Source organism: Pangasianodon hypophthalmus, chromosome 4 (assembly GCF_027358585.1).
Source record: "Pangasianodon hypophthalmus isolate fPanHyp1 chromosome 4, fPanHyp1.pri, whole genome shotgun sequence".
Taxonomy (NCBI): Eukaryota; Metazoa; Chordata; class Actinopteri; order Siluriformes; family Pangasiidae; genus Pangasianodon; species Pangasianodon hypophthalmus.
In genome coordinates, this window is record NC_069713.1 from 32,939,411 (window position 1) to 32,958,534 (window position 19,124).

The window sequence follows — 19,124 nt, forward strand, 5'->3', positions numbered from 1 at the left end:
AAATAAAATTGTTCTAAATGTTTGAAATTGTGTTTGTTTTCCCTGGGGTCATAATACATGTTACTATCTTGATATCAGAAATTGTTCTTCTTTCCAAATGTTATAAATAACAAAAATCTGTACATAGAAATAATAAGCCTTTAAAACACCAAAAAGATCTTTCTTTAGTGTAGGTCAATTAGTTAGATTTTATGGTGATTTGCGAATTTTTCTATAGTCGTGCAATAGGTATTCTGGGATGTTTGGGGGGGTTTGGGGGGGGGGTCTATGTTTTATTTAAAGGGCTATTTAGGTAGTCAACAAATAAATGTAAAGTACTTGACACACGAACTTGGATAAAATTCATATTCTGGAGGTTTAAATTGCTGGGGTTTGACCCCAATGATAAAAGATGTTACTAATTTTGAGGATAACAGGAGGTTTAACCAGCGCTGTCTCTGTGCTATGATGAGGCCTAAATCCTGACTCATACATTTCATGAGTTATATTCCTGTGTAGGTATGAGCATAGCTGCTATGCTACAACCTTTCCTAGGATCTTGGAGATAAAGATAAACAACATTAACTGCTACTTAGTGGCCTGCAGCTGCAACCTAACTAATGCTGGCCTATAAAAATGATGTCAGGAAATCCTGAATGTCATAGTTCTAGTGAGAACAGAATAGTGTTAACTCAAAGGCTAAGATATCCATAATCCCACAATCATGCTTTAGAGTATATAAAAGAAACATTTTAGGCCCTTTATCATGAAAGTTGCATGCAGTCAAACTGACATCCAACGTTCCACCCATAGTTTCCTTATTCATCCATTTCATCTTTGTTGTATCTGTACAATCAAACTCACATCTGGTCAGAGTGTTCGTAAAAGGCCGCTGCCTTAGCTCACATCCAGCAGAGTAACATGCATCTGTACATACATGCATAATAAACACATGGACAAATGATTGAATTATAAAATGTATTAACTTTAACCACAAATGCTGTTTGTGTCTGTGGTTAACTGATACCAAGTTGGTAAAGGGAGTATCTTTGATGTGGTTTTAGAAACGTCATATAAACCCTTGTTATGTTTTTGTACAGCCTCTCATTGACTCTGTATTACTGTGCTGCTACTCCGAGAGCACAGTGATAGAGTGCAGAATCTGAGAGCTTTAGATCTCTTATAGTAAGTTCAGTAGAGTCACTGGTTGATTCTGCCTCTAATCGAGGATCACTGGGAGTGTCACCTACATACAGTAAATACTGTGGTGCGCTGTTAGGATATTGTTTGTACCAGTAAAGCCAAATGTCCCTGCTTGACTCATATGAACATTTCAGAGTAACAGTGTCTGTTTCATTCCTGATAATGTTGGTATCTTCATCCTTCGGCCCAATTTTATCTGCAAAACTGCCTGCTGTAGAAAAGAGCATAAAGAAATAAATCTGTGAAGTATTTTTGCAAACAAGTTAAAACATCATCTTAGGAAAGAAACAGCTTAATGTTTCAAATATGGGTATAAATTAATATAATTAATAAATTAGGAATTAAGAAATGAATAGACTCATAAAAACATGAGTATTAATTAATACAGTTAAGTAACTAAAGAAAATACATTGTATTGATTAATTCAGTTGATTAACTGATGAAAATGAATTACCTGTAGCTAGAGTGAGAATCAGTGGTGTGTATCTCACTATGTACAGTAAGTTGTATAGTTGAGCCATTTCTGAACACAGCTCTGTGAGGATTGTGTATAATAGTGCTGTATGTGCTGAACTTTACACATGAGGGAACACGTCTCTAGAAGGCCACACCCAGGAAGTGCTGCTGTTGTAGCATAACTTTGTACAGATCATCACTTCACAGTATCAGTGACAGCATGTGTTGTGTTTGAAAATTTAACATCTATACAAAAATCTAAGCCTCTGCCAGTTTGGGTGTTTTCTACATTATTTGTACACTAAAAAAAAAGAAAAAAAAGTGACTGGTGAAAAAAAAAGAGAATTTTTATTTGCCTGTTAAAATCAATGCATCACCTTTAGCAACAGACGTAAATTAATTTATTGACTTATTTATTTACTTACATAAAGTTGTCAATAAGTTGTTTGTTAATCATTTATTTTATAGTTTCTTGTTTCTTGAAACACCAAGAAACAATCACATCATCATCAGTGATGAACCCGGGGTCATAGGGTGTTTCAGGACTTAGCTCATCAGACACCCTCACCCAGGCGACCCAGCCCGGGGTGATCAGTCCCCGACTTGTGTTCAAGTAGCGCGCCACGCCACGGATCAGCCCTCTTGATCCTCAGCCACCTCAACGCTTTTTCTACAGCTTTGGTGATGTTCTTGTTGGCTCTTCGTTCCTGTAACCCTCTGATGTAATGTGCTTTCTTAACTGGTGTGGTTCTGCATGCAGTGTTGCTTGTCTCTGTCTCTTTGTTTCTGTTTCCTTTGCAGCTGCTGCACTGTGAGCTGGTGTGTGTAAGCAGACCCAACCTTCTTGTGTGGAGGACATTGTGTTTTATATTTTGTTTTTTTTTGCACAATTCTCAGTTATGCAGATTTTCAGTTTGTCACGTCCACCATGGACAATTCCCCTCCACACCACCAGAGGGCTCCCTTACTCACATTTTTTGAAATTCTTCTTTTGTTGTCTGCCCCACTTCCTTCCTTGTTTGTGCTCACCTGTTTTGTGTTCCTCTAATTAGTTTCCCTATTTAAGTTCTGTGTTTTCCCTCCTTAGTTGTGCAGCATTGTGTGTGTAGTTGGTGTGGCTGCTGGTGTGTTATTTGCAGTGTGAGTGGTTTTTGTTGGTTTTACACTTTCTCCTCAGAAAAAAAAACATTAGTTGACTGGTTCTGTAGATTATGGATGTCAAAATCCGGTCCTAGAGGGTCGACTAAAGCTGTTAAAGAATGAGTTGAATTAGGCGTTACAGCATGGAAATCACCAAACTGCTGGACTCCAAACCTCCAGCACCAGAATTTAGCAGCCCTAATGTAGAGAAACATACAGCGGAAGTGGTGTTATCTTTCTACATTTCTTCCAGAATTCAAAGTGACAAAGCTTTTACCCAAGACATTCTTCATATTGACAATATTGGTCAGTTTACATCTAATGCAGCTGGAGAATAAGATCAGTATCCCTATATCTTTTTGTAAAGTACATCGCAGTAATAAAATGTGTGGCTGTCAGTACCTCTGCTTCACTGAAGCTTCGCATTAAGGCATCTTCACATGAACATTTTAGGCAGAACAATTCAATTCAATTCACTTTCATTTGTATAGCGCTTTTAACAATAGACATTGTCACAAAGCAGCTTTACAGAACTAAATGGATTCATAAAAATATATTGTAAATATGAGAATTTATCCCTAATCAGCGAGCCAGAAGCAACAGTGGCAAGGAAAAGCTCCCTGAGACAATATGATGAACAAACCTTGAGAGGAACCAGGCTCAAAACGGAACCCATCCTCATCTGGGTGCAACGGATAGTGCAATTATAAATAAATCCCTTCTATTATTGTGTACTATATGGACTAATAGTGCAATTGTGCAACCAGTAAATTCATCAGAGTTTTTGCAAGAAGTCCGGTTCGTTAAAATCTATCCACTGTCCACTGATGGAGTCCTGAGTACGAAGCTGCTCGTGGCAACCGCAGCCCCAAAGCCACTACAGCAATCGCAGTCCCAAGCCATTACAGTACAGCTCCCCATATGTGATCCCCAAGCCATCTCCACAGCCCCCAGGTGGCACCATCCCCAGCAAAAAAAAGTGGTTCTTCAGGCCATCCATATGGGGCCCCAGCAGCAGAGCAAACTCAACCGATGAGAACTCCAACCAGAAGTAGGGCATCAGGATGGGTCAGGCAGCGAGGAGGAGCAGAAGGGGTCAAGATCACTGGCATTTCAGAAGTAGCATGTGTAGCTCGACAGAGAGTAAGGGAGAGAGAGGGAGAGATTGTTAGGTAAGCTTTTGTCCTCTAATGGCTAAGACAATGTTCTTTGCATGCATATTGCAAGCAGGGACTCTGGTAAGAATAGCTATGACAGAATAACTAAAAGGGAGAGCCAGAAGCTAACACAGACATGAGGGCGTTGTGGGACATAAAGCAGCCACTCCATCGTCGACAAACCTGAGTGAACGTGTGAGAGTGGGGGGGCGACAGCATCCAAAAATCCAGTTCACCACAACACTCTAAGCCTGTGAACCCTCCAGACCTGCCCCTGTACCTAAGAAAACTATTCACAAAAGGCTTGACTAAACAAATATGTTTTCAGCCGAGACTTAAACACTGAGACTGTGTCTGAGCCCCGAACACTAAGTGGAAGGCTGTTCCATAACTGTGGGGCTTTGTAAGAGAAAGCTCTACCCCCAGCTGTAGCCCGCATTATTCGAGGTACCAACAAATAGCCTGCACCTTTTGATCGAAGTAGGCGTGGCGGATCATAAAAGACCAAAAGTTCGCTCAGCTCCTGCGGCACGAGACCATTTAGTGCTTTATAGGTCAATAGTAGTATTTTATAATCAATACGAAATTTGATTGGGAGCCAATGCAGTGTGGATAAGATAGGGGTGATGTGGTCATATCTTCTGATTCTAGTAAGGACTCTTGCTGCTGCATTCTAAACCCTGAATAACTCCTCAAAATCAACAAAAGATCTCCCAAGGTAATGTTTGCCGCTTTCAGAACGTGTGAATATAATTTCAGAATACTATGATAGAGATGATGATGTCAGAATTAAGTAAAGACCAGACTAAAATCAGGAAGAACTGTGCTGAGAGGAGAATAAGCTGCCAAATGACCATCAGAAATATACTTTATAAAATGAAAGGAAGAAAACTGAAATGTTAAATCATTATTTCACATTCTCACTTTAAACAAATCCGACCTTCTCTCTGTGTGTAGACTCTTCATTCTGCTGATGAGGCTCAACACTGTAGAATAAAACTGTAGTTTTTGTACAGTGCAGTTGGATTTCCTGTCACTGTGGGCGCCAGAGCACAGTAGTATAGTGCAGAGTCTGATACAGCAGCAGAGGAGATGAGCAGATCCACTCGTTTATCTCCAGGAACTTCAGCAGTCATTCTTCGGGGAGGGTTGGGACTCAGAGCCCCACGTTGAGAAATATAAAGAAGGAACTCGGGTTTAGATTCTGGATATTGTCTGTACCAGTGCAGGTAGTTGTTTGTAGTATAACTTGTTGTGTAGTTGCAGGACAGAGTAACATCATCACCTTCATCTACAACTTCACGAGGGGAAAGTGACTGTATTGAATCTGCCATGGAGTCACCTGTCATAGAGAAGAGAACATAATGTTTTTAACCTTTACACAATCAAACCAGAACTACATAAGTCACACCCACATTCTGATGTTTCTTAACACCACACAGAATAATTAATGACTAATTCAACACTTAATATTTCTGAAAGAACAAAAAGTCAATGTAGAACTCACCTAGTGAAAGCCACAGACACATGAATATAACAGTGAACATGATGAATGGTCTTAGCTGAATGAAAATATTCTTTCTGTACTCTGATATGTTAACATCATAAAGGTTGATGAAGCTCCGCCCCACAGCATCACATGACAGTGTCACCAATGTTACGGACAGATTGTTGATTCTTACTGAAGCATCCTGGCTTTACATTCAGCATCACATGGGGAAACTGTCCTGAACTCAAACTGTAAGCAGGAAAATAATGTAATGATGAACAATTATTCCTTCTAGTCTATAAAAATATGATCCAATAATTACATCATTAAATATTTTATTTGCCTGTTATATTTTTCGAAGTGGTGCTGCTACATTAGGGGCATTGGCCCCACCACATATTGCAGTGAACAAGTACACTATACGGCCAAAAGTATGTGGACACCTAACCCTCACACCCATATGTGCTTCTTCCCCAAACTGTTCCCACAAATTTGGAAGTGCACAATTGTCTAGAATGTGTTTGTATCCTGTAGCATTAAGATTTCCTTTCACTGGAACTAGGGGACCCAAACATGTTCCAGCATGACAATGCCCCTGTGCAGAAAGTGAGATCCGTGAAGACATGGTGTGCCAAGGTTGGTGTAGAAGAACTCGACTGGCCTGCACTGAACCCTGATCTCAACCCCACTCAACACCTTTGGGATGAATCGGTATGACGGCTGCACACCAGGCCTTCTTACCCCAAATCAGTGCCTGACCTCTTGCGCACTTGTAGCTGAATGAGAACAAATCCATATGGCCACGTTCCAAAATCTAGTGGAAAACCTTTAGAGAAGATGGAGGCTGTTATAGCAGCAAAGAGGAGACCAACTCCATATTAATGCCCATGGATTTGGAATGATGTTCAATACTCTGAATACTTTCTATACTTCTTTTGGCCTTTGGTGCAAGACTGCAATAAGATTACAAATCATGTACAATCTCTGTTTTTAATTCAGATCATTATATATAAAGGTACTATGTATGTATGATTGAAGAACTGTAGAGTCTATATTATTGTGCAAAGTAGTATTCATAATCAAAGAAGTCAACATCTCTGGGGGATGTGAGCAGGGTCCTAGTACTTGGCCCACAATAAGAAAACTGACTACGCCATCTTGTGGAGAAAGGAGAAAGACTTTAACACACCAAGGGTTTTTGTTTGTTTGTGTTTTTTTTAACTGAACCCTACCACTATGCCCCAGTTTGCACTAAAAAAGGGGATGCTGGGAATAAGAAGTTCTTTTTCATTCACAAATCATAACAAATAGTAATTTGCAGAACATAATTTTATTTAAATCCTGAACTTGTACAGAGCCTCAGCTGCTTCACTCGAGTTCAGCTTTCTATCTAATGTAAGTGAGTAAGATAAAAATGTGTAGCTGTCGTGTTAATCCTTCTTTATTCTTCTTTCCTGTTTCTTTCAGCTGCATATGCTGCTACAAATGCTGTTTGTGTCTGTGGTTAACTGATTACAAGTTGGTAAAGAGAGTATCTTTGATGTGGTTTTATAAACTTCATATAAACCATTGTTATGTTTTTGTACAGTCTTTCATTGACTCTGTATTACTGTGCTGCTACTCTGAGAGCGCAGTGATAGAGTGCAGAATCTGAGAGCTTTAGACCTCTGATAGTAAGTTCAGTAGAGTCTCTGGTTGTTTCTGTCTCTAATCGAGGATCATCAGGAGTGCTCGCAGAACTATATGACCTTGCGCCTTTATACAGTAAAAACTGTGGTGCGCTGTTAGGATATTGTTTGTACCAGTAAAGATAAATGTCATTGCTGCTTGTTTCATATGAACATTTCAGAGTAACAGTGTCTGTTTCTTTCCCGATAATGTTGGTATCTTTATCCTTCGGCCCAATTTTATCTGCAAAACTGCCTGCTGTAGAGAAGAACATAAAGAAATAAATCTGTGAAGTATTTTTGTAAACAAAATATTGACTTAAGAAATTGAGAAATGACTAGATTAATAAAAACATGGGTATTAATTAATTCAGTTGATTAACTGGTGAAAGTGAATTACCTGTAGCTAGAGTGAGAATCAGTGGTGTGTATCTCACTATGTACAGTAAGTTGTATAGTTGAGCCATTTCTGAACACAGCTCTGTGAGGATTCTGTATAATAGTGCTGTATGTGCTGAACTTTACACATGAGGGAACACGTCTCTAGAAGGCTACACCCAGGAAGTGCTGCTGTTGTAGCATAACTTTGTACAGATCATCACTTCACAGTATCAGTGACAGTGAACTGAGTCACCAATACAACACACAACTATTCCACTGTTGCTGATCAACACACTGCATCCCACTTCACCTCTTAAACATCTCTTTACAGTGGTGGGAATCACATCCCACTATTAGCAAACTTATATTTATTATTAGTATATAGTATATAAATATAAATATTAGTATATAAATATATTAGTATATATTTATTAGTTATTAGCCTGTTTGATTGGTCTCTTGATTCCTTTCTTTTTAGCATTTTGTTCCTATAAAAATATGGATTTGTTTATTTGTTCAGCGTGGAAGCTTGGCCCATTAATATGAATAAATCAAGCTTTATTTGGTGACTAAAATGAATAAAAACCTGGCTATAAATAGAGTTCACATAACTACCTGTAGATGAGGCTGAAAAGCGATTCAGTTCCCACACCATTCTGATCTTTAAAAAACACAACACTTCCTTAACTCTCTACAGTCTATTTAAATGCATTTAAAGTGGATTTATCTTTATTATTTACCTGAAGAGGTGACGTTTACTGAGTAGGATTTTAATTTTACACAATAACAACATATTCTAATGTAAAGACCCTTTTTTTATTTAAACACATTTTAGCATGAATAGATGTGAAATATTCTTCATGATATGTAGTTGCTCTAATAAATAAACACAGTCTTATTCAACTCACAACATTTCACTTAAACACATATTTTTCTAAACAAATTCTGTCCACAAATAACAGCTACATTTGTTGGGACATTTTGGGTTTTGGGTTTAAATAATAAAACAGACCTGATGCATGAGAATTAAATTTATGAAATAATAAAATTTCTTAATATCCAGAATGGTGATTTAACATTTTCTATGGAGATTATTCTAGCACAATCAGCATAGATATTCAAAGTTATTCCAACATCAAAGACTGGAAATTGGAAAAGGAAAATTTATTTGAATCAAAAAGCCAAACAGCTCCCCCTCCTGAGAAAAAGAAAAACCTCCCTTTTGTGATGTGAAGGAGTTTTTGTACAGTGTAGTTGTGTTTCCTGTTACTGTGGGCTCCATGGCGCAGTAGTACAGTGAAGAGTCTGATACTGAAGCAGGAAAGATCTCCAGATATACTTTCCTCTCATTTTTACGGAGTCTGGTGGATAGTCTTGGGTCAAGTTGTTCAGCTTTAGTGACAGTTTCTGAAGATATAAAAATCCTCAGCAGAAACTCTGGTCCTGATTGAGGGTTTTGTCGATACCAGTAGAGATAGTAAGCTGATTGATCATATGTGCAGGTCAGTGTGGTGCTGCTGCCTTCACTTGAAGATATGACGGGTTGGTCTGGTGTAATGCTGCTGTCAACAGCACCTGCTGTAAAGACATTGCAACAACACAAACATTTCTATTTTCATTGGTTAAGGACGTTATTTTTTTTTTCACCAACTGAATCATCATGTTTAGGTATCAGTACAAATCTCCAGCATCCACCTAAAGTTTGTGTATAATATAAATGACTTACCAATGTTTTTAACAGCTATGAAAACAAAGAAGAGGAACATGATTGTTGTGAGTGTCTCTCTTGCAGTAGATATAAACGGCAGTATCTCTGTGAAACTGTCTAAACTGTATCGCACCACATCTAGCTCCTCCCACTTTTACTTAGGCGTAGTCAAGTGCTCTGGCTTTCCACAACCCCAGAAGACTTGCCTCATTCCAGCTCAACTGGATCAGCTGCAGGATCCTGAACAAGAAAGTTATGAAAAACAAAACACAGTTCAGTAGAAATGGAAGAGGAATTGGGCCATTAGGCTTGGGCTTGGATGGGATGCCAGTCATTCACACACTGTTCAAAGCTAGAGGTAATTTACAGTTGCTGATCCACCTACCTGCATGTTAATGGGAGGTGGGAGGAAACCATAGAACCTGGAGGAAACTGTCTGATTTTAAGGAAACTCCGTGGAGCAAACATGCCTTAACGAATGGATGGAAACTCTGCAAGGTGAAAGAATTGTGTTTCCAAGTCAAATTTCCATGTTATTTAATTTTGATGATTTCTGTGACACTATAAACACTATTTCCTTGATTTCGGAAAGTTTATATCCAACTAATAATATTTGATCAGATTTAATTCAGGTTTTGAGTTTGTTACAGTACAGAAAGATCAGAAACATTCTCTGGACACAATATCAGAATCTATTACAAAGCTGGGATGCAGTGCAGCTGCAAGTCAAACTAGGATCCTTTAAGCTGCATTTCATTATAATGCCCATATGATCTTCCAGGATGAATCCTGCTTCTCCTATTCATATCTACAGTTATACTCGTTTAGAATGCGTTATCTGTTTAATCCAAATAATGTATTTGCATTTGGTTACATTCCTACTGGATCAGTAACTACCATCCTCAGTAATCTCATGTATCTTCAGGCTGTTCATGTGAAGCCATCCTCTGCAGCAGCGAGTGATTTCCAAATGACGAGAACTTCAACCAGAAGTAGGGCATCAGGATGGATCAGGCAGGTCCTGAGAGCAGAAGGGGTCAGGATCACTGGTATCTCAGGAGCAGCATGTGTAGCCCGACAGAGAGAGAGAGAATAAGGGAGAGAGCAAGAGAAACACAGATTAGTAGGTATGCTAATTGTCACGTAATGGTTAAGGACAATGTACAGAGTGCAAGCAGGGACTCCAGCATCACTAGCTGTGACAGCATAACTAAAAGGGAGAGCCAGAAGGTAACACAGACATGAGGGCACCCTGTGAAATTTGACTAGGAGCCAGTGCACTGTGGATAAAATAGGGGTGATGTGGTCATATCTTCGGGTTCTAGTAGGAACTCTTGCTGCTTCATTCTGGACTCAATGGAGTTTGTTTATGCTCCTAATGGAACATCCAGACAGTAAGACATTACAGTAATCCAACCTAGAGGTAACAAATGAAAGATAGCCTTCTTTCAGCTCAGAAATATAGCTAAGATAAGAAAAATAATGTCGCTAAGTGATGCAGAAAAATATGTAACTGTCATGTTAATCCTTCTTTATTCTTTCCTCTTTCTTTCAGCTGCATATGTTACCACAAATGCTGTTTGTGTCTGTGGTTAACTGATAACAAGTTGGTAAAGGGAGTATCTTTGATGTGGTTTTAGAAACTTCATATAAACCATTGTTATGTTTTTGTACAGTCTTTCATTGACTCTGTATTACTGTGCTGCTACTCTGAGAGCGCAGTGATAGAGTGCAGAATCTGGAATCTGCAGATCTTTGATAGTAAGTTCAGTAGAGTCTGAGGTTGTTTTTGAATTGAATCGAGTGCCAGAGGGATTGTACTCCTCAGAACTTCGCAACTTTGCGCCTTTATACAGTAAAAACTGTGGTGCGCTGTTAGGATATTGTTTGTACCAGTAAAGCCAAATGTAATTGCTGTTTGTCTCATATGAACATTTCAGAGTAACAGTGTCTGTTTCTTTCCCGATAATGTTGGTATCTTTATCCTTCGGCCCAATTTTATCTGCAAAACTGCCTGCTGTAGAGAAGAACATAAAGAAATAAATCTGTGAAGTATTTTTGTAAACAAAATATTGACTTAAGAAATTGAGAAATGACTAGATTAATAAAAACATACGTATTAATTAATACAGTTGATTAACTGATGAAAGTGAATTACCTGTAGCTAGAGTGAGAATCAGTGGTGTGTATCTCACTATGTACAGTAAGTTGTATAGTTGAGCCATTTCTGAACACAGCTCTGTGAGGATTCTGTATAATAGTGCTGTATGTGCTGAACTTTACACATGAGGGAACACGTCTCTAGAAGGCCACACCCAGGAAGTGCTGCTGTTGTAGCATAACATTGTACAGATCATCACTTCACAGTATCAGTGACAGTGAACTGAGTCACCAATACAACACACAACTATTCCACTGTTGCTGATCAACACACTGCATCCCACTTCACCTCTTAAACATCTCTTTTGAAGTTAGAGGCCTGTGTTGTGGCTCAAGATTTAGCATCTATACAAAAATATAAGCCTGGTGCTGTTATGTACATCTAGGTTTGTTAAACAACTTAGAACATTGCACCTTTTGTTAGAACCCACCCATTTTTAATGTGATCACAAATACTGGAACATGTGACTGGCAGGTGTTTGTTGTTGACCAGGTGTGCCCTGTTAGATTGATTGTTGAAACAATTAATAGCTGTGAATGTCTACTCATGGTTTGATCCCTGGGTTTTGGCTGTGAAGACTGCATTTGTTGTTAAAAAAGATAAACCAACATGAAGACCAGAGAGCTGTCTATGGGAGAAAAGCAAGCCATTTAGAAATTGAGAAAAGAGGGAAAATTGATCAGTGTCATGGCTTGGGCTTGCATGGCTGCTTCTGGAACAAGCTCACTAATCTTTATTGATGATGGAACTCATGAAGGTAGCAGCAGAATGAATTCAGAAATCTACAGAAACATTCTGTCTGCCAATTTACAGAGAAATGAATCCAATCTAATTGGGACGAACTTCATCATGCAGCAAGACAACGACCCAAAGCACACTGCAACACAACAAAGCACTTCATCAGGGGAAAAAGTGGAAGGTTTTAGACTGGCCAAGTCCATCAGCAGACCTTAACCCAACTGAGCAGCATTTCACCTCCTGAAGAGGAGACTGAAGGGAGAAACCCCCCAAAACTAACAACAGCTGAAAGAAGCTGCTGCTACAAGCCTGGAAAACATCACAAAAGAAGAATGCAAAAGTTTGGTGATGTCAGTGGGTCACCGGCTTAATGCAGTTATTGCAAGCAAGAATTATGTAACCAAACAATGAGTTATTTACTTTGAGACTCTTTGTTCCAATACTTTTGCTCACCTAAAAACTGGGCAGTCTGCTGCCAAAGATGCCTTGCTCTGAGTTGTTTAACACGTCTAGATGTAAATATCAGGAAATGAAAGCTGAAATTCTGATCTATCAACTCATATTCAACTTTTGATCTCAAACGCCAATGTCTTCAGTGTAGAGCAAAACAGATGAACTGGCTTTGTGTTCCAATACTTTCAGAGGGAACTGCACACTCATTCATATTCAGTAATTGTTTATGCTGAGGGCTGTACCATGAAGCAGGATTTCAGGGTTAGCGAGCTAACTTTGGGTTAAACTCTGGCTTATCTGTATCATAAAGGTGGCTCTCTTTTTAGCTGTAGTAGATCACTTACTCTACACATCTAACCTGCTCTGAGGCTGGTAAAGTTGAAGTTAATCACAACTAACTTGTAGAAAGCCCGTCTTCTGTCCAGTCAATGCCCTAGGAATTAAGATCGCATCACCTTTTCTCAAAGATCCCTTCAAGCTCTGCGCTCATATTGTGAAAGAATGTCTTCATTCATTCATGCTTTCAATATAACAAAACTGTGTTAAAGTTTTTGTACAGTGCAGTTGGATTTCCTGTCACTGTGGGCTGCAGAGCACAGTAGTATAGTGCAGAGTCTGATACAGCAGCAGAGGAGATGAGCAGATCCACCTGTTTATTTTTATCATCAACTTCAGCAGACAGACGTGATGGAAGAGGGTCACTTTTACGGCCACTTGCAGTGATGTAAAGTAGGAACTCAGGTTTAGATTTTGGATATTGTCTGTACCACTGCAGGTAGGTGTTTGCTGCAGTACTGGAAGTGTTGTATCTGCAGGACAGAGTAACATTAACACCTTCATCTACAACTTTAGGAGTTGTGAAAAGTGGCTGTATTGAATCTGGCATGGAGTCACCTGTCATAGAGAAGAGAACATAATGTTTTTAACCTTTACACAATCAAACCAGAACTACATAAGTCACACCCACATTCTGATGTTTCTTAACACCACACAGAATAATTAATCACTAATTCAACACTTAATATTTCTGAAAGAACAAAAAGTCAATGTAGAACTCACCTAGTGAAAGCCACAGACACATGAATATAACAGTGAACATGATGAATGGTCTTAGCTGAATGAAAATATTCTTTCTGTACTCTGATATGTTAACATCATAAAGGTTGATGAAGCTCCGCCCCACAGCATCACATGACAGTGTCACCAATGTTACTGACAGATTGTTGACTTGCTGCATCCTGACATTACATTCAGTCATCAGTTTAGTGACCAGTAAAACATCAACAACAACTCTTAAATGTGTTCATTTATTTATCAGCATCTTTCTGAAAGCTTTATTCTCAGTGTAGAAATAAATAGATCAACAGAACAGATAAATAGACTGCAATTCATTGGGGGAAAAAATATTTTGGGTACAAAATTTCTAATTGTTCAACTTCTTGAACTTTTCTTGTTTTTTTTCATTAAAAAGATACATGGTTGGAGAGGGAAAGTAGCACCTTTTTGTCAGTAATACTTGAAAAATTCCAGTGCATTTCTTTTTGTTGTTGATTTAATCATTATTCTGCTTCAGTAAAGAAATTCCAGAGGCTCAGATGTTCAGACATCTAGGGGACGTTCCTTCCACCATCTAGGCTCCAGAACAGAGAAGACTCTTGATGCAGGTCTTCCTTGTACCCTGAGAGATGGAGGGATCAGTCGAGCAGTGCTAGAGGATCAGAGGGAGCGTGGTGCAGTGCGAGGTGTGATAAGAGCTTTGAGGTAAGTGGGTGCTGGTCTGTTTTTGGCTTTGTAGGTGAGCATCAGTGTTTTAGATCTGATGCAGCAGCTACAGGAAGCCAGTGGAGGGAGCGTAGCAATGGGGTGGTGTGGGAGAACTTAGGAAGGTTGAAAACCAGTGGTGCAGCTGCATTCTGGATCAGTTGCAGAGGACGAATGATGCTCAGAAGCAGAGCTGCCAGGAGCGAGTCGCAGTAGTCCAGTCTCGAAATGATAAGCGACTGAACGAGCACCTGAGTGGGCTGTGTGGTTAGGACTGGACGAATACTTCTTTAATAAATTAGTAATAGTGCAAAGACTATATATATAGTGTAGAGATGTCCAGTAATATTCTTTTCATGTGTTAATGGTGATGTAACAGTTTTATTTCACCTGAAATGTGGGAGTTGGTCACCTGTAGTGGAGGCTTAGAGGGGAAAATGAGAGCATCTGTAATTCACCCAGGTTTTTAAATTGATGTTATTTTAAAAGCACAGTAGAAATTTGTTAATACATATTAACATTTCCTGACATGCAGAATTCCCTAAAATTCCTTTAAAGAAAAATCTGTACTTTTCCATAACAAGTGATTGAATGTATTTGAAGACGCTGTAAAGACGCTCAGCTTCCCCCCCATTATGTGTCTATGAAAATCTTATAGACTGAGTGACGTCTATAGTGTAAATAAATTAATAGGTAGAAAGAGAGAGAGAAAGCATCCAAAAGTAGCAATTCTCCTGGTTTGAAGGGGTGCAAATATTTGAACTTTGCATTAGCTGCCAGGAACTAGACAACAGGTAAGCTCCAATCAGAGGCCTAAAGTTCATGCAGCATTCAATGAGCACTGTGTTCATCACACTGTACTGTACTGTACAAATACTCTGTATTCCCTTTACGAGCAATACTGACATTACCTCCTCCAAAAGCACCCCATTCTATGGTTATGCCCAAATCCTCAAATTCTACAGCTGAAGCACCAACGGAGGTCAAGTGTTAACCTTGGAATAGCAAGGCTTAAACGCTGTGAGCCAAAAGTTGTTCCTGCTGGTCAGAAAGAAGTTCTTGAAGGCTGTGTGAACATAAAATCTGCGGGTCATGAACAATTTGCATTACTGGAGCAGCCATCAATTTCTCCCTTACCTGGTGGAATCTTCACTGATAGCTGTTTGATTTCCTTACCAAAGATTTCCTCTTTTAAAATCCCTGTGCAAGTAAGAAACGAGATGGACCATGATATAATAATTCCTATTAACTGTGTAATTGCTAAGTTAACTATTCCACAAGACATAATCCAAAATTTTCACCAAATGAGAACAGCAGTTTGTTCAAGTCAGCAAAATGCATACACAAGTTCAAACTTGAAGTTTGACTTTGGAGATGCTCCAAAAGGGTCAAGCACAGAATCAAATTGTCAGATGAAACACCATTCAAGCAGTGTTCCCGTCTGATACATCCATGGGATTATGAGGCTGTTAGGAAAGCCTTACAATCCCTCCCAGATGCAGGCATCATCCGAGAATCCGAGTCCTTGTTTTCATCATCTATCGTAGTGGTACGCAAGAAGAATGGCAATGTGAGATTATGCGTTGATTATCGGAAACTTAATTCACAAACCATTAAAGATGCCTATGCATCACCTAACCTGGAAGAATCTTTCTCTGGACTCAGCGGGTCGCAGTCTTTCTCCATGATGTACCTCAAGTCAGGATTCTACCAAATAGAAATGGAGAAAGACAGCTTTTGTATGCCCCCTAGGAATATGGGAATAGAATCGTATGCCACAAGGAATCACAAATGCCCCAAGCACATTCCAACGCTTAATGGAGAAGTGCATTGGAAATATAAAGTAGCACAAAGTGCTGGTATTCCTGGATGATTTGATTGTCTTCTCCATGAGAGAGAGAGGAGCATGAGAGATGGCTGACAAATGTTTTAAATCATTTGAGGGGATATGGCCTCATGTTATTGCCTGAGAAATTCTGCTTCTTTCAGACTTCAGAATGTTATTTAGACCATATTGGATCACATTATGCTGAATGAAAATTATACAAAGCATTTTATATAAAGTTGCTATGTATGTATGATTGAAGAACTGGAACAGTCTATATTATTGTGCAAAGTAGTATTCATAATCAAAGAAGTCAACATCTCTGGGGGATGTGAGTAGGGTCCTAGTACTTGGCTCACAATAAGAAAACTGACTACGCCATCTTGTGGAGAAAGGAGAAAGACTTTAACACACCAAGGGTTTTTGTTTGTTGGTTTTTTAAACTGAACTCTACCACTATGCCCCAGTTTGCACTAAAAAAGGGGATGCTGGGAATAAGAAGTCATTTTTCATTCACAAATCATAACAAATAGTAATTTGCAGAACATAACTTTATTTAACTCCTGAACTTGTACAGAGCCTCAGCTGCTTCACTCGAGTTCAGCTTTCTATCTAATGTAAGTGAGTAAGCTAGGGAACTATCTCTCAAAACAACAACGTCTTTCCCAAATCAAGAAACTGTTGTTTATAGCTGACAACAGGAGCCACCTAATAATATTTTATCAGATTTCCTTCAGATGTTGAATTTGTTACATTCCAGAAAGATCAGAAAGTTCACTGGACACGTTATCAGGATCTACTATGACATTGGGACGCAGTGTAGCCAAGTACTAGGACCCTTTAAGCTGCATTTCATTATAATGCCTGTATGATTATCTGGGGAGATTTTCTTTTAATAACAATGTAGAACATTATTTTAAAAAGGATGAAAAACGTGCAATTGAAATAGCACAAGTTAATAATTTACAAAGTAATGAAGTGATTATTATGTGAGCTCCAGGAGAGAGATATTGCTCTGTGCACAGTGTGTGGACTGCGTGAGCTATAGCGTTTTACAGAAATCTGGTGTTTATTTTGGAGCTAAGTAAGCAACATTTAGATTCCATCACTGATCACGAACAATAGATGGAAAAAAAAGAATTGTGCACCTCTTATAGGTAAAGTAACATTGTCTTTGTCCCACAAGCTTCAATTCAATTTAATTCAATTCAGTTTTATTTTATAGCACTCATAACAATGGACATTGTCACAACGCAGCTTTACAGGAATATATAAATTCACTGCATAAATTTTGAATGTATAAATTGATCCCTAATGAGTAAGCCAGGGTCACCGGTAGTGAGAAAAGAACTTCCTGAGACAACATGAGGAAGAAACCTTGAGAGGAACCAGACTCAGAAGGGAACCCATTCTCATCTGGGTGACACCGGATAGTGTGATTATAAATTATTTCTCTTCTATAAAATCTGCAATTCTGTAACCAGGACATTCATTGTAGTTTTCACATGAAATCAATTTGTTGAAGGTATTGAGTGAAAAAACTGTTCATGGGCATTGCAGTCCTAAAGCTATCATAGCAATTGTAGTCCTAAGCCCTCATAACAAAACTGTTCATATCAATTGCAGTCCAAAGCCATCTTCAGGGTTTCGAAGTGGTACCATTCTCTGTAATCTCATGTGTCTTTAGGCTGTCCATGTGGGGCCATCCTCAGCATCAGCAAGTGACGAGAACTCCAACCAGAAATAGGGCATCAGGATGGCTCAAGCAGGTCTGGAGAGCAGAAGGGGTCAGGAACACTGGTATCTTAGAAGTAGCATGTGTAGATCGACAGAAAGAGAGAGAGGGGGAGAGAGAGAGAGAGATTGTTAGGTATGCTAATTGTAATGGTTAAAGAATATGGACATTGCGTGAATGCAAGCAGGGACTCCAGCAAGACTAGCTATGACAGAATAACTAAAAGAGAGAGCCAGAAGGTAACGCAGACATGAGGGAGTCCTGGGACATAAAGCGGCCACTCCACCATCAACACACCTGAGTGAACGTGTGAGAGTGGGGGGGCGACAGCATCCAAACATCCCAGTTCACCACAACACTCTATGCCTGTGAACCCTCCAGAAATGCTCCTTTACATAAGTCAAACTATTCACAAAAGGCTTGACTAAACAAATATGTTTTCAGCCTAGACTTAAACACTGAGACTGTGTCTGAGCCCCGAACACTAAGTGGAAGGCTGTTCCATAACTGTGGGGCTTTGTAAGAGAAAGCTCTACCCCCAGCTGTAGCCCACATTATTCGAGGTACCAACAAATAGCCTGCACCTTTTGATCGAAGTAGGCGTGGTGGATCATAAAAGACCAAAAGTTCACTCAGGTACTGCAGTGCGTGACCATTCAGTGCTTCATAGGCCAATAGTAGTATTTTATAATCAAGACAAAATTTGATTGGGAGCCAATGCAGTGTGGATAAGATAGGGGTGATGAGGTCATATCTTCTGGTTCTAATAAGAACTCTTGCTGCTGCATTCTGGACTAACTGGAGCTTGTTTATGCTCCTACTGGAACATCCAGACAGTAAGGAAATAAAAATAGTAAAAGCAGTGATATTATTTTTCTATCATAGCTATATTTCTGAAATGAAAGAAGGCTATCTGAGTAATATTATCTACATGAGCTTCAAATGAAAGACTAGAGTCGATAATCACACCAAGGTCTTTTACTGATGCAGATGATGAAACAGAAAGGTCATCCAGAGTTATTATGTGATCAGAAAGCTTACTTCTAGCTGCATGTGGTCCTAGTACAAGTACTTCTGTCTTGTCAGAATTAAGTAAGAGAAAGTTAATAAGCATCCAGTTTCTAATGTCTTTTACACATTCCTCAACTTTATTAAGCTGGTGTCTGTCATCTGGCTTTGCTGAAACATACAACTGTGTGTCATCAGCATAACAGTTGAAGCTAATACCATGTCTATGAATAATTTTGCCCAGAGGTAGCATATACAAAAAA

General features: G+C 39.1%; 2 gene segments (V, D, J or C); both read right to left on the minus strand.

The window, feature by feature from the left end:
• Nucleotides 1–8,492: 8,492 nt before the first annotated feature.
• On the minus strand, nt 8,493–9,284 carry LOC113540655 (T cell receptor alpha variable 5-like). The segment is given in 2 exon segments: nt 8,493–9,050; nt 9,199–9,284. Coding segments are annotated over 2 exon segments (483 nt in total).
• A 3,256-nt stretch (nt 9,285–12,540) lies between these two features.
• On the minus strand, nt 12,541–13,631 carry LOC128318188 (T cell receptor alpha variable 12-3-like). The segment is given in 2 exon segments: nt 12,541–13,426; nt 13,592–13,631. Coding segments are annotated over 2 exon segments (411 nt in total).
• Nucleotides 13,632–19,124: the final 5,493 nt, after the last annotated feature.